Source organism: Carassius carassius, chromosome 27 (genome assembly GCF_963082965.1).
Source record: "Carassius carassius chromosome 27, fCarCar2.1, whole genome shotgun sequence".
Lineage (NCBI taxonomy): Eukaryota > Metazoa > Chordata > Actinopteri > Cypriniformes > Cyprinidae > Carassius > Carassius carassius.
This window is the reverse complement of record NC_081781.1, coordinates 28,227,808-28,242,453: the sequence shown is the minus strand read 5'-3', so window position 1 is coordinate 28,242,453 and position 14,646 is coordinate 28,227,808. Positions and strand designations below refer to the sequence as shown.

The following is a 14,646-nucleotide window of genomic DNA, read 5'->3' as shown; positions in this document are numbered from 1 at the left end:
AATTTATCATCAATAGTGCATGGTTCTCACGTAGTCCTTCTCTTAAAGACTGATCACTTAACTTATAACACGCACTATGTGGTGATGACGTAGAAGGACTACGTGAGAACCACTATGGATAATAAGTTCAATCTGCCGCCTTGTTATTATTTTCATGCACATCGCACTATAATGTGATGCATGCAAAATACATAGTTTTGGCCGTTACAAAGTCTCCATCCACAAACAGATGTACATCGTCTGCAGATAAAAGGTATTTAATTGCACTTTAACAAGTAATCTAAACGGCCTATATACTGTATGTGCAATATATTAAACAAGCCCTCACTAACTGAGTTTAATGCCACAGTTATGTTAGAATGCATCTCATTCTTGTTTCTGTAACGGTGCGTCAGACTCGTCATGAGGCGCGCGGTCCAGAGAGCTGTATGACTGATGCATCAGTTCAATTCAACTTTAATACAAATATATCAACTTACCTGTTTTAAATACTTTATATTTAAATGTTCGTTTATGCCCAATATTAGTGTTAAACTGTTGGACTTTAAATGAAATCTGCTATTGATTTTCACCGTTGACTGATTTTGCAGAACATTTAGACTGATAACTTCCGTGCGCAGATGCGGACATGCGATATGACAGGTGCGTCCGACTATGTATGAACTAGCTGTTTTAAATACAGTATTTTTATATTTAACGTTAGTTAAATCAGTCAGTATGTTTGAAAGTAATTTTTTTTTTATTATTGGTGACTCCATAGGCTCTCTCTCTCGCACCTGCGTGGTTTAAAATACCCAATAGTTATGCTATGACAAGAAAAAAGAGTCTCTCTCTTGCTCCACCCATGCTCGATAATATTGTGTATCGTCGATCTCATGGGCCGACGATATGACGATTTGAAAAATTACCATATTGCCCAACACTATTTCGGATCCTCTGCACTTCATCGCGAATGTGCTTGATCCACGTTATAAAGACCATTACTTGGATGCAGAAATAAGGCAGAGCGCACATGAAATGATCCAGGCCGCGCTGGATGCGGAGAACCCGCGTGGAGACGGAGAAGCGCCAAGTGCAGGAGACTGAGATCAGAGCGCAGAAAAAAAGACTCGTCTCTGGGCATGCACCCTCGTTGTCTGATATGTTCAGTGAAATTCTGCAAGAAATTGCCTCAAATAATAATAAGACGTTGGCCATTGTTTATTTACAGTATATATATATATATATATATATATATATATATATATACACACACACACACATATATATATACATACATAATATCAGATTGTAGCCATATTTCTGCTAGATTTTCTGCTAGATTTCTGCTTTAATTTGATAAAAATGTTTATTTATGCCCTGGCCCTATTTAAATACACTCTCTCAAATATTTCTCAAATGTCAGGCAGATGACAAGCTCAACTGCTCAACAGCTAGATGGTTATCTGTCTGAAGTCCCCATCCCCAGAAGTGATAACCCTCTTGCCTATACTGGAGAAGTACTGCACTTTCTAGTCCTACAGAGAACAATTTCAAATGCAATTCACCTAAATGCACTTTGTTTTTATGAGAGAACAGTTCATTTTAAAACCTTTCTGCAGGCCAGTAGGCCTGTACATTATTATTTAATATACACATGAGTGGGATACATTTTTAGTTTGAATTTTATTTTATACTGTGCATTGTTGCAATGTGCTTAATAAATATTTGCATAATTTGTAATTATGTATTTTTATGTTTTTTTTTATAATTTATGCAATTGTAATTATCTTTGAAACTTTAATATTAATTTATGCAGTTGCAATGTCTTAATTTTAGTAAAGTTAGTACACAGTCATAGCAATAAATGCAATGGAATAATTGGCATAATTTCTTTCGGTGCTTCGGTTTCGGTTTTCGGCCTTGGTTTGCTCTTTTTCGGTTTCGGACAAGAATTTTTATTTCGGTGCATCCCTAGAAAATACGGTAATTGTATGCTCTTCTTTTCATGCTTGGGTTTCTTGAAATATGCTATAAAAACAAAATATAAATCTATATTATATAAATCTTTAGTTTGACAGTTATAAGTCAGCTAAAGGCACAAAGAAATATTGCATTTGACATTTCTATTGCAATTTCATTGATAATCATAACATCCCATTACTTTTCATGACATCCAAAGTTGCACATGTGGCAGAACAAATTATATTTGAGAGCTGTAGAGGGACATAATGTTAGAGCCACAACTAACAATTATTACAATTAATCAATTGATCTATTATTTCCTCAATTAATCAGATAAATAATAAAAAGACAGATTTTTATTATATATGAAATCATATATCCTGCCAAATGTTGTCCCTTTTTGAAATTTGGAAAAAAACGTAACTGGTCTGCAGAAAGCAAAGTCATAATCCCAAAAACTCGTCATCAAATTTTAATATCTTATTTCAGACACTTCCAAAACTGCTGCAACAAAGATGGAAATTTTTTTTATACATCTCTGTTGAAACAGTTTTGGAAGTGTCTAAAATGACTGAATCCATCTGTACAAGACATTGGTGTGTGGTGAGGCGTTTTGGGCTCAAGGTCAGCATTTAAATTCTCACCCGAGATGTTCAGATGGGTTTGTGCAGACCAGTCCAGTTCTTCCACACTAACTGAATCAATCATTTCTTTTTTTAAACTTTGCCTTATACACAGAGGCATTGTCATGTTAGAATAGAGAAGGATCCTGTCCAAACTGTTGCTATAAAATTAGAAGCACACAGTTCACTAGAATATAATTATATGCTTAAACATTAAGATCGGTACTAAAGCAGTCAAACCTGTTCATTAGAAGAGGGTGTCCCAATACTTTTAAACCTAACCAACAAATGTTTGAAATGTTGATAATTTGTACCATAATGTGATTTGTGATGTAAAAGCGTGACTTACTGGGGTCATTTAATTCACATGGTTTGGTGATCTGATGTTTCTTGCCGCCAGCTTGCTTCAATCCGTTACACACCGAGCCTCCAGAAGTGACGACGAGTCTTCCACTGTGAGGAAGCAGCATACCTCCATGCATGATCCGCACCGATGGACTCATTACAACATCTATCTGTTGAGAGCAGCCCCCAGAGGTTCTTATCTGAAGGGTGGGCGGCTGCGAGTGAATGGAGGGCCGAGGGAGCAGCGCTGATGTAACAGCAGGAAGAGGCAGAGTCTCCGCAGGTAGGATATATCCACAGCGGTCACATCTTACATGGTCCTCACTGGGTTGGCTACATTTACCACAAACTGTGAGGTAATCATCAGGCTGAAGGAACTGCTGCACCTGGAAAGACCCAGAAAATATGCAAACACCTTTTACTCTTAATATAACACAAAAACAAATTTGCAGGTTTTACGAAGGTGAATGTAAGACTAAGGCCTTTTTAAGAACAAGTAAAAAAAAATCTAAGGAATAAATTGAAGAAAACACAGGGTGATACAGTTTTAAATTTCTGACAGGAATAAAAACGAGCCTGTGAGGGACTGAAGTACAGTTTGTTCAACAGATTACTGTATTGTTGTTTAACAACAAACTGATTGTTCACCTGAGGAAATGGCTTTCCGGGGGTAAAAAACCTCTGTCGATCCCTCACCACTTTGTTTTCATATCTGTATTTATCAATATGACGAATAACTGACTAAGTCGGGCTGGACGATTAATCGAAAACTAATCGAAACGAAATTCAGAACCTCTAACCGACGTAATTTTCCCATGTCGGTTATTTCGTTTTTTTATTCCTATTAATACTTCCCCCTTAAGAGCATACTACCCCGTGTGTAGCCACATGACGATGATAAGGCGCGTGCATTTTGATTCTGCTTAACGATTCCTACGTTCACATTTCAATTGGATTAAAAACGATTAAGTGCAGGAACGGAAAGAATTTGTGCCCTGTTTGTGTGCAGCGCACATGAAGCTCAAGCACGTGCACAAAGAGCAGCGGTCGGCGGTCGCGCTGTGGGTTCCTGGTTTGTGTCCGTTCTCGGACCGTTCCGCATATTTCATATTTTAGAAAAGGTTGTTCCGAACCGAAACTGACTTCTTTCATATTTTTCGACCAATATACAAAAAACTACGTCAGTATATCATCATAAACACAGCCGTTTTTGTCTTACATGAACATAAAAAGATGAGAAAGAAAACACATTTTTGCTTAAAGGTCCTATGACATGAAAATGTCACTTTTTGAGGTTTTTTAACATTACATTGAGTTCCCCTAGCCTGTATATGGTCCCCAAGTTTCTAGAAATTCTAATCGGTGTAAATCGAGATTTTGCTATCTTTCTCTGCCTTTGAGAAAATGGAAGCTCAACCGCGCTGATCTTGAATCTCCTCCTTGTGACGTTATAAGGAGAGATGTTACCTCCCCTTTCTCTGCTTTGCCCGCCCAAATATTTACATATAATTCAGTCGCAATGTCAGCACAGGCGTAACAAACAGACTTTTATGATATGGATTCGACAGCACCGCCACAAACAGTGAGTAACAGTGTTCATTAATGCCTGATCTGTGATCAGTGATTTCTGATGTGTAGTTAATCATTCAAGTTCACACAGACTTTCTTTCTAAATCGTTTAATACTGTTTATGCATCAGTGAATCAAGCCAGTGACTAAACGATCAACTTCACCTTGTTTCTCTTAGTAGCATGAAACAAATCTGTTATTTAAATGTAATTTAACTACAGAGAGCGATCAAAGAACGCTCCCTTTTTTCGGAGCTGTCACACATTGCGAGTATATATTATCCGCACTCTTGCCCAAACTGCCGTTACAACGAATGACGCTGTTATGCTGCACAACAAAGCTCTTACTGTATTCATGTGTTTGCTGTTAGTTGTGGTGAAAGCATTTTGTGAGAGAAAACTTGTTGCAATAATGACGAGATGACTGCATTCATGCGATAAACAGACTCTGTCTGCTCAATGCTCATCACTGCAGCCTTTCATGTGATGGGAAAAGATCGAAAAAATAATTATATAATCAACAAATCCACGATTCGTTAATCTCGACCGCTGTAATAGTAAATATATATATATATTTGAGAGGGGTCCACATGTAATGCGCATTTCGAATGCAAAGATGTCAGCCAATCACAACACTTGTCGTTTACTCAGAGTCTCACAGCAGACACGCCCCTTCAAACAGAGCATTCAAGCCAGAGGGCTATTATCAGGATATAAAAATGCTTTTTATTTCTAAATTTTAAATGTAAAAATCATACTAACAATATAAGTACACCTAAGGAAACATTAAAAAAGCATTTAAAGAAAAGGAAATGATCCATGTCATGGGACCTTTAAAGAGACAACAAGAAAAGGAGCAATAAGAAAATTCGCAAAATTGCAGATGAGTGGAGAAACATATAACATCATCACTTTGCGGGATTGGGGGGAAAGGACCCAAATTGTTAGCAACAAAGTGTAAAGCAAACAATTTTCTAGAATGTCATTATATGATGTAACATATTTTAACATTTAAAATGACTGGAATAGACAACAGCCTAATAAACGTGCTGCCTGTCATTAATGTTAATCAAAGAAGAAAAGAAAATCATTCACTGATCTTGACTGAATATATTTAATAACTTTACTTGATTAATCTTTATTTTATATATATATATATATATATATATATATATTTTATATAAAGAAAACTATGCAGTGCTTTTAAACTTTTAAATACAGTTTCTGTACCTGAAATTTTGTTTAGTTGTATTTATTTTTGATATTGCTAATTGATTTATTTGTTCCTATCTTATTACTGACTGTTTACTTGTCTTTAACACTTTAATATTTGAAATGTATATTAACCCAGTTGTTTTTGCTATGGTATTTTTTTTAAAGCACAGGCAAAATTCCTCTTGCATTTTGCTCATGTTCTTCAGCTGCAAGAGAATGCTTTGAAAAAAAAGACAGAATTACATGTTTGACATTAAATCTTTGACTTAATTTTTTTTTTTATTGGATTTTTTATCTTGGAATCGATAAGAATCGGAATCAATAAAATTCAGACGATACCCAACCCTAGTAAGAAATGTTACGAACATAGATAAAATAACTGCTGATAGTCAATCATATTTACAGTACAAACCTTGTCACTGAACTATGAGGGTAAAAAAACAAAACAGAAACAATGTAATCGTTCATTATTTGTAATCGAGATAAAATGTTCAATTATTTGAGATTTTGATTTTAGGCCATAATCGTCCAGCCCTATGACTAAGGTCTATATTTTCTCTAAATATAAGCAGGAGGACACCATAAGTTGTATAATCAACCCTTCGAAACTTGAAAATACTGTCTCCATTCATTTCATTTATATCCTAACCCTAACAAAAAAATCACTTCAGGCTTGAATACCTCTTGCTCTCAATTGCTAAAATATGCAAATAACTTTGACTATGTCTTCTGATTACATAGCAAAAAAGCAATGCTCTTCAGAATTTGTGTCTTGTTGCCAAGTGCAAATGTCTAAAGATTCTTAAATCAAGATACATTTACTTAAGCAGCAAAATAACAATGTTTCATGTGAAAAAGAAAAGAAAAAGAGTTTACAATTAAAGCAAAAACATTTGCCAGTGGGTTTAGAAAAATCAACATGAAATTCACATTCACATGAAAAGGTTTTTATACCCCACTGACATTTGTTGCCTTCTTGTTTTAAGCATAAGCTGATTTTGTTCAGTTTCAAAGAAAACAAGACAATGTCTTCATTTTGCAACTCTTGTAAATGCATCATTGTTTAAAAGCTATTTGGGTATCTTTTCGAAAAGAAAGTCAAAAATACTAAAGACAATTTGCAATGCATGCAACGTTTGGCCTGAATGTCATTCATTTAAGACTGATTTAAGACCTTTTTAGGGCCCTAATTGGTGGTAGGGCAAATTAAGACTTTCAGAAACCCTCATTTGACTTCTGAACTACCCTCATCTGAATGCAGAGGCAGTGAATGTGCAGAGCTATTGTCTCACCTCAACTGGTTTGCCCACAGGAACAGGACTATCGTTCATTGGCCGCCGTTTCTGATGGACGAGCCTCTTAACACTGATGTCTTCTGAATCTAGTGATGAACAACAGCCATGTACTTCAACTCATCTTCATATGATCAAGTGCTTCTAAGATCCCCACAGGACTCAAGGCATCTCAGATTAATCACTACTAACTTAACTGAAATGACCAAAATGAACACTGTACTAACTTGATTGCTCATAAAGTAACTCCAGTAACCAGACAGTCAGTTTCTGAATTTTGACGTGCTTATTCTCTCAGTGCCATAGGAAGATATACATTAATCTGTTAGATATTTTCTGCTTTCTGTAAATAATCAAATCAGACAACTCAATAGTTCTTTATCTGCTCACCTGGAGTCTGGGGACAGGTGAGAAGAATGCGGTCCAGCTCAACTCTTTGGATCATATCGGATCTGCAGGAGAGAAACATTGGCAAACAGCACAAGGACTCTGAAATACATCAGATCCACTCAAGAAATGTCACAGCCGATCTTCTGGGTTCCAAACAAATGAAGCTCTATTAACATTTTTTGTGATCATTTTGGAGGGAAAGAAAATTTTTATTTTATTAATCAACATTATAGCGCAAATGTTCAGGGTAGAGCTTGACGTACTGAACCTGGAAGAATCCTTTAGGGTGTAAGAGAAAACGCTTTACATTACATTACAGAGTATGCAAAATAATGTATGTGGCAAGCCACAAAATGCATTTCAGAACAGGATTGGGTTATATTTCCTAACAGCAAGGTCAAATGCACCTGATTTTGTTGTTGTTGTTGTTGTTGAGCAGCCAAGAAAGCTAAGGCTTGTCTTATGTTTTACCTGCTCTTGAGAAAATGGCATTACTAACAGCTTACTGTTAACTAGACAGTATTACTCCCAATGCATGTATTTCCACTCAATCTATATCAATCATCTGAAGATGAGTTAGCCTGTTTATTGGGTGAAGTCAGCTCATCCAGCACCATACCTTTGCTCCAGCGTTCTGATTGGAGCAGAGAACTGTGCATGCTGGAAGAGCCGCCCCTGAACCATGACTCCTTGGGACGGCGCTGGACTCATTATCAGATAGCTGGTTCGACTCGGGAGCGGAGACACACTCGCTGAGTGAGCTGCTTCACTGAGGGACCATCAACAACATCAACACAGGGCATGAGTATATACATTTAATATAAATAACAGGATTAAAAACAATCTTTTTGTGAAGAAAAAATGTAATAACCAAATGAAGATTCAAAAGATCTTGTACATGAAATATACTTCTAAGTGAAAGTGAAGTGAGAAGGGGAAGTGAAAGTCGTGACATTTGCCAAGTATGGTAACCCATACTCTGAATTGGTGCTCTGCATTTAACCCATCCAAGTTCCTTGTCCAAGGGCACTTCAGCCATGGGTATTGAGGGTGGAAGAGAGCACTGTTCATTCAATTAATGTTGTCACAAGTCCATTAACAGGTTGGAAAATTTCCTCACCATCACAACCCTAGTATTGTGTTTATCATGTAAATTAACACACTCTTTACATTATGAAAAATGGTACAAGAAGCTTCTCTGAATAGCTAAACAAACCTTTTTTCACAAATAAAATTGTATGTGCATAAAGCAATTGCAATTGTTGTTCGCTTACAGATTTATTCACCGCAACACTGCAATTGACCACGTGAAAGAAAACATATTACACTTTCATTTGGGCAGATCACTAAACTCCAACTTGAATGTTTGCCGTTGTTTTCAGCTCATTAGTTCATGTGCATTATTGCCAGGTTGTGAATTTAAGTAAAGTGCTATCTTCTTAAGGGAAAAGCACCAATTGGGGGATGTAAACTCTTGAAATCTGGCAGTGAAAGCTTGTCACCAATGCAAGATAACTAAAAATGTCAACTGAAAATGAATTGTTTTTAGTATATTACCCAGAGGGCAAATATGTTATCCTTAAATAATTGAGAGAATCAGACATTTATATAAGATTAATCATGCAACTCAAATACATGTACACACACACACACAATACAATTGCAATACCTGGGCTTGCCGGTTCTGTTGAGTGGCTTTAATTGATCTGGACGTCGTTCATGAGTCTCCATTGACCCATTAGCATTGAAGCGCTTCATGGATGGAGTCTGCCAAAGACAGATCGGACTGCTGAGGTTATAAGGTCACAGCTCAACATAACAGACCAACCCTAACAAGCATCACACTGGAGTTCATTAACATGTAACTGACCACAGTTATTTCATATGGGCAAAAGAATCTTGTATTATACCATTTAGCATTTTAATTCAACCTTGGTCTATTGCAGTCATTTTAAATGTTAAAATATGTTACATCATATAATGACATTCTAGAAAATTGTTTGCTTTACACTTTGTTGCTAACAATTTGGGTCCTTTCCCCCCAAAATCCCGCAAAGTGATGATGTTATATGAAGGCACAGGGAAATCAAGGACTATGTTTCTCCACTCATCTGCACTTTTGCAAATTTTCTTATTGCTCCTTTTCAAGAGAAACAGTGCTTGCGCGTTTTGCTGAGTATTGTGTTTAAATGTACTTTCACATTGGCTTTTATGATGTGAGATTCAGGTAACACAGCCCACTGTGAACATCCTTGTAATTCGTTCAACCTTTTCGAACTTTATGACTGATTACTTTAGGTTCAAGTGGTGCGTGTGTAAGGAGCTGGAAGCATGCAGAATATGGCTAACTAAGCTCAGAGGATTCAAGAGAGAACAACCTGCAGAATCATTTCTCGATTTGCAATGCATCGATTTATTGTCTCAGCCCTACTGTTTACATTAGTGTGTTTTAGCTTTAAAACTGCGTTTTAAAATGAAAACGATCCTGGTCTACACTGACGTTTTCACTGCGTTTCAGAAACGAGAACATATGTCACCATTACGTTAATAAATGTACAACCATAGATATGTATAGGTAGATTCCCTATTATTTAGATGGCGGATGTGTCTTGGAGCGGTCGAAAGGGGAATCTACCTATACATATCTATGGGTACAACAATTAGCATGATGTTAGTTTACAGGTCGTCAAGGAACGCAGAGAGAATGTGTGCAGCCATCACATCATTTTCAAAAGTCTTCATTTAAGTAAAAAGTAATTTTGGTTGCTTAATGCAGTACTGCGTTTTAAGTCATGATAGTGCCTCTCAAAACTGGGAAGATCATGGATCGTGATTCTGTGTGATAAGAGAATTTGAGAAGACCACCCACACCATATTGCACCATGAGATGTAATTATGGTAGAAGTCTGTTACAGCAGAAAAACAACACGCACCCTCTGTGAATCAGGAAAGAGAAACAGGAAGGACCGGAGCTCAACCACTGACAGATAACTGAAAGAAATGAGAGATAATGGATCATATGAGAGGGATAGGAAGATTGTGGATACCTTCATTCCCTCGGGGGAAAGCTCCTGCTGGCCACTCACTCGCTCCATGGTCACAAGGGTGGCGCTAGTGGAAAACAAGAGACACATTTAGGGGCCATTTATTCACGTATTTGCTATGAAAAACCAGACACACAGACAGTTGTGGGGTTGGAACACAAGAAGTGTTTTTATAAGGTGAAAGCTGCATTTTTAGATACCAAGATACCTGGTCTAAGATACCAGTGTCCACAGAGCTGGGGAGATAACTTAAAAATTGTAGTCCATTACTGATTCCAAATTGACTGACATAAACCGTGGTTAGTAAAGCAATACATTACATTACACAATTCAGTTAATATAATCAGACTACTTTTTGATTACTTTGGACTAAACTCATTTATAACACTGAATTTAATAGGATAAAATATATTCCATTCATTGTTATTGCATTAAATATTAGGCATTTTAATTATCAAAGTTTCCCAAAATGGGGTTTAGTAAAGGAACCGCAGGGGGTTTGTGAGTTTACTAAAAAAATCAAATAATTAAAATCATAAAAAATGTCAAATTAAAATCTTTTAAAATAACATCCATCAAATCACTTACTAAAAAAAGTGAATATTTAATTTATTAACCTGCATGTCATGTGAACAATAACCAATGCAAAGAGAATCTTGAACGTGCAATTGTGATACATAATTCTTAAAATATTTATTTGAAAATCTCAAGGGTACTCAAGGGTGAAAGAGATTCGGCTGGCAAAAATCACTGCATTACATGGCAATAAGAAATAAGGTGAATTTGTGCATTTCAATGTGTTTGAAAGTCAAAATAACCAACTGAGTGATCAGTAGTTGATGCAGTGTTGAAATGCAAAGAAAACACTTCTTAAAACTGGAATGATTTTTGCAAATCCAGTGGTCAAACGCTGCATGGCCTCTGCATGCACCTGAGTAGTGACAGGTCTTTGTGTTAACGTTCACAAAAAATGGAAGACTTTGTGAAGGTATATAGACGGTTTCAACGGCAACAACATAAACAAACGTTACTTCGCATGCACGCTTTTGTGGACCTAACTTAACTTCCGGTAGACTTCCAAATAGAATCAATAACAACAGCCAAGTCCCTCTAGAGTAGATATTTTTTGATAACAAACAAAATATGTTTGCCGCGTGGATCAGGCGGACTTAATGAAAATGCAAATTCAATCTTTGCCAGCAGGAGATGTTTTAAAGCATAGACATAAAGCGCGAGAAATAGAGGTTTCCCCAGTAACAGTTGTAAACAAAGCAGAGCTGGTATGCTCACACGCTGCTTTATCAGGCATACAACATGCAAGTCTTCCTTCAGAAATACAGCGATATAAAAACACCTGTGCCTCGTTTTGATATTTAAACATATAAATGTAAGGAATTATTATTATTAAACGTGCAGTACGTAATGTTACTCATGTTTATTCAACAAAGTCTTTTTGAAAATCGATCAGTTTTAAAATTGTGGTGAGTCTCCAAAAATAAATAAATGTATGGGAAACACATCCCGCAGCACAACCACCTGAGCCCAACTTCAGTCTATTCATCACCTTGACTTTAACTGCGTTTGTAGAAGGTACTGCAGCCAGACTGATATACACAACACAGACCGGAAGTCAACTTAGGTCCAGGCGCGTGCGCCCGATGAAACCGTCTATACATTAAAGGGTATTTCTAAAAGAAACATTTTAAAAGATGAAAAAGAAAAATCAGGCAGCATCAATCAATTTGAATAATGTATTGCCACTGAGTGAATAATTTGTAGCTAATCAATAAAAAAAGTCACTATACTCTGATTCTGAGTATTTTAAAATGCAATTTAATTAATTACAAGTACTTCATTTTTTTTATCTGGTTATGTAATCCAGATCACATGCAATCGGTTAATACCCAGCTCTGCCTGTCCAGAAAGTATTTACATACAAAAACCATACAAAAGAGTTTGCATTGTTTGACTGCTTGACCTGGAGTGCTTGATTTGAGTCTCCGGTCACATTATCATATTCAGTGTTGAGGGTTACGCATTACAAGTAACGTGAGTTACGTAAGCAGATTACTTTTTTCAAGTAACTAACTGAGGTTTATTCTACTGAGGGCTTTTACATTTGTTATAAATAGAACTTCTTATATTCAAAACAATTAAGCCCTGCTCATATTTGAAAAGGTAACACGAAAGTAACGCAAAAGTAACGTTAACGCATTACTTTCCATAAAATGTAACCAAGTAATGTAATTCGTTACTTTTTTATGGAGTACCGCATTATTGTAAGGCATTACTTTTAAAAGTAACTTTCCCCAACACTTATTATATTGCAAGTCCATTTCACATCATGTTTTTATGGTGTGTTTATCTTCTGGTCAACTGTATGCTTTTACTATTAGGAAAGTATCAAAAAAGTATTAGTACTGTGCTGATGATAAAAACTACGTCATGCAGACTGACCACGAAATGGAGTGGAAACGCTCACAAGTGAACTTCAGACACTGTGCTAAAGGACCTTACTCGTGTCTGCTGTGGTCTTCACTATCATCTGAGAGAGAACACCTCCAGGTCTGCTTAAAGCCTCCATCTCCCCTGTCCTCATACTGATCCAGAGCTATCAAACACATCAGTACACATCTTTAGAAAACAGCTGAATAAGGAATTAAATGTGCATATCAAGAATAATGTCCCGATGAAGGCTCTAACTGGTTAATTATATAACATTTGCCTTCGGGAATGATGGCTACATTCACAAAAAGCCCTCTAAACTAAGTTTTCGATGGATGATGCCATGAGAAACAAAGTTGTACTCTGACTAATGAGAGGACGTTTTACTCACACAAGACTTGTATAAAGTATCTTGTTTCATGCATTTTGGCATCAGCTGAAATTTTACCTTGAAAGTGAACCAAACCAAGAAGAAAATGCAACATTTTAGTAATTTAAGTCCCTGTTTCTGAACACATCAGACAATCCTTAGATCCAGAGAAACAGAAGGAACTACTACAGAGAATATTTCTTAATATGGGAAACATTATTTCTGTCAAATATCAATTACACTATTACTGTTTTTTTAATCAATTAAACGCTATTTTTGGTGAACAACCGCATTTTGTCATGAACACTAACAAAATCAAGGCTTTCTAAAACCACTTTTCAGACTTGAAAACTGCATAGAAATTAGAAACTATAAAATATCTGATATTATCTATAAAATATCTTGGGATATTATGCAAGAGTAGTCAACATAAATGTAATTCTTTCCTTTTACGTATTTTAATGGCATTATGATGGAAAACAGGTGAATATAGTCATTCGCATATGAGAGGAAAACAACATTTTAATAAATAACTGAACATTACAGCATGAGGTTGAAGGCCCACCAGTTAAGAAACCTAAAGACAGCGGAGACGAATGCATAAATACAGTTATGTTTATTGTTGATGACAAGCTGGAATGAGTAATTTTACGTTGAGATATATTTCAATGATTTAAGTTTGTTTATATCGGCGCATAGCGTCAGGCCTAAGTCTGTTTTAGCATCCATAGACTCAAACAGACACCTTAGCAATGAGACAGACCTTTACACTACACATATGTTATACACTACACTTTAACTGAAGTATATTTATTGTTTAATATTGTCAGACGTTTATATTTTTGCAGAGTGAATGCAGCTGCTCGGTTAGCTCATGCGCTAACGCGAACACAATGACATCTGACGGATAATATGTATATATTTACACACCAAAACGAGACAAAACAGCACTTTTAAACACCATAAAAGGTGCAACTAAACACAAATACACAAAGCTCCGGTCTTACCTTCAATAAATAGACTCTTTTTATGATTCATATTGGTCCATCCCTTGAAAGCGAGTATAATCTCGCGCACTGCACTTCAGAGACTTCTGTCACTTCAACACTTAAAACACTTTAATATTTCACATTTGATTTCATGAGTTCACATTCCAGTTTAACTCAAACTCAATCTATGTCAAATGATATCGCCTTGTGTGTGTGTTTTTTAGTCCATCTGCAGTCCAAGTGAGCAGAAATCCTGCTGCAAACAGCCTCAAAGAAAAAAAGCCGTCTGACTGCGGTATTAAAAGCTTAATAACTCAAAGATAGTTATGCGACTAAAATGCATTTAGTAAAACATGAGATTTTGTGAAACTCCAAACGGTTAAAAGTGAATTATTCTGCACAATGAAGCGCTATTGAGTCA

General features: G+C 36.3%; 1 protein-coding gene across 3 annotated transcripts in view; it reads right to left on the bottom strand.

The window, feature by feature from the left end:
- Positions 1 to 14,643, bottom strand: part of LOC132107114 (sentrin-specific protease 6-like) — a 47,631-nt gene extending 32,988 nt beyond the window's left edge. Inside the window, exons 1-8 of one of the 3 annotated variants that reach the window (XM_059513313.1) lie at positions 14,244 to 14,643; positions 12,939 to 13,032; positions 10,425 to 10,488; positions 9,047 to 9,144; positions 7,997 to 8,146; positions 7,378 to 7,439; positions 6,988 to 7,076; positions 2,917 to 3,292 (exon numbers count right to left, since the gene is read on the bottom strand). In XM_059513313.1, the coding sequence (XP_059369296.1) occupies positions 2,917 to 3,292; positions 6,988 to 7,076; positions 7,378 to 7,439; positions 7,997 to 8,146; positions 9,047 to 9,144; positions 10,425 to 10,488; positions 12,939 to 13,032; positions 14,244 to 14,274 (964 nt within the window). In that variant the 5' untranslated portion in view covers positions 14,275 to 14,643. The remainder of the gene's footprint in view (positions 1 to 2,916; positions 3,293 to 6,987; positions 7,077 to 7,377; positions 7,440 to 7,996; positions 8,147 to 9,046; positions 9,145 to 10,424; positions 10,489 to 12,938; positions 13,033 to 14,243) is intronic. The other 2 variants (XM_059513314.1, XM_059513315.1) reach the window with 2 other exon arrangements.
- Between the last annotated feature and the right edge of the window lie 3 nt (positions 14,644 to 14,646).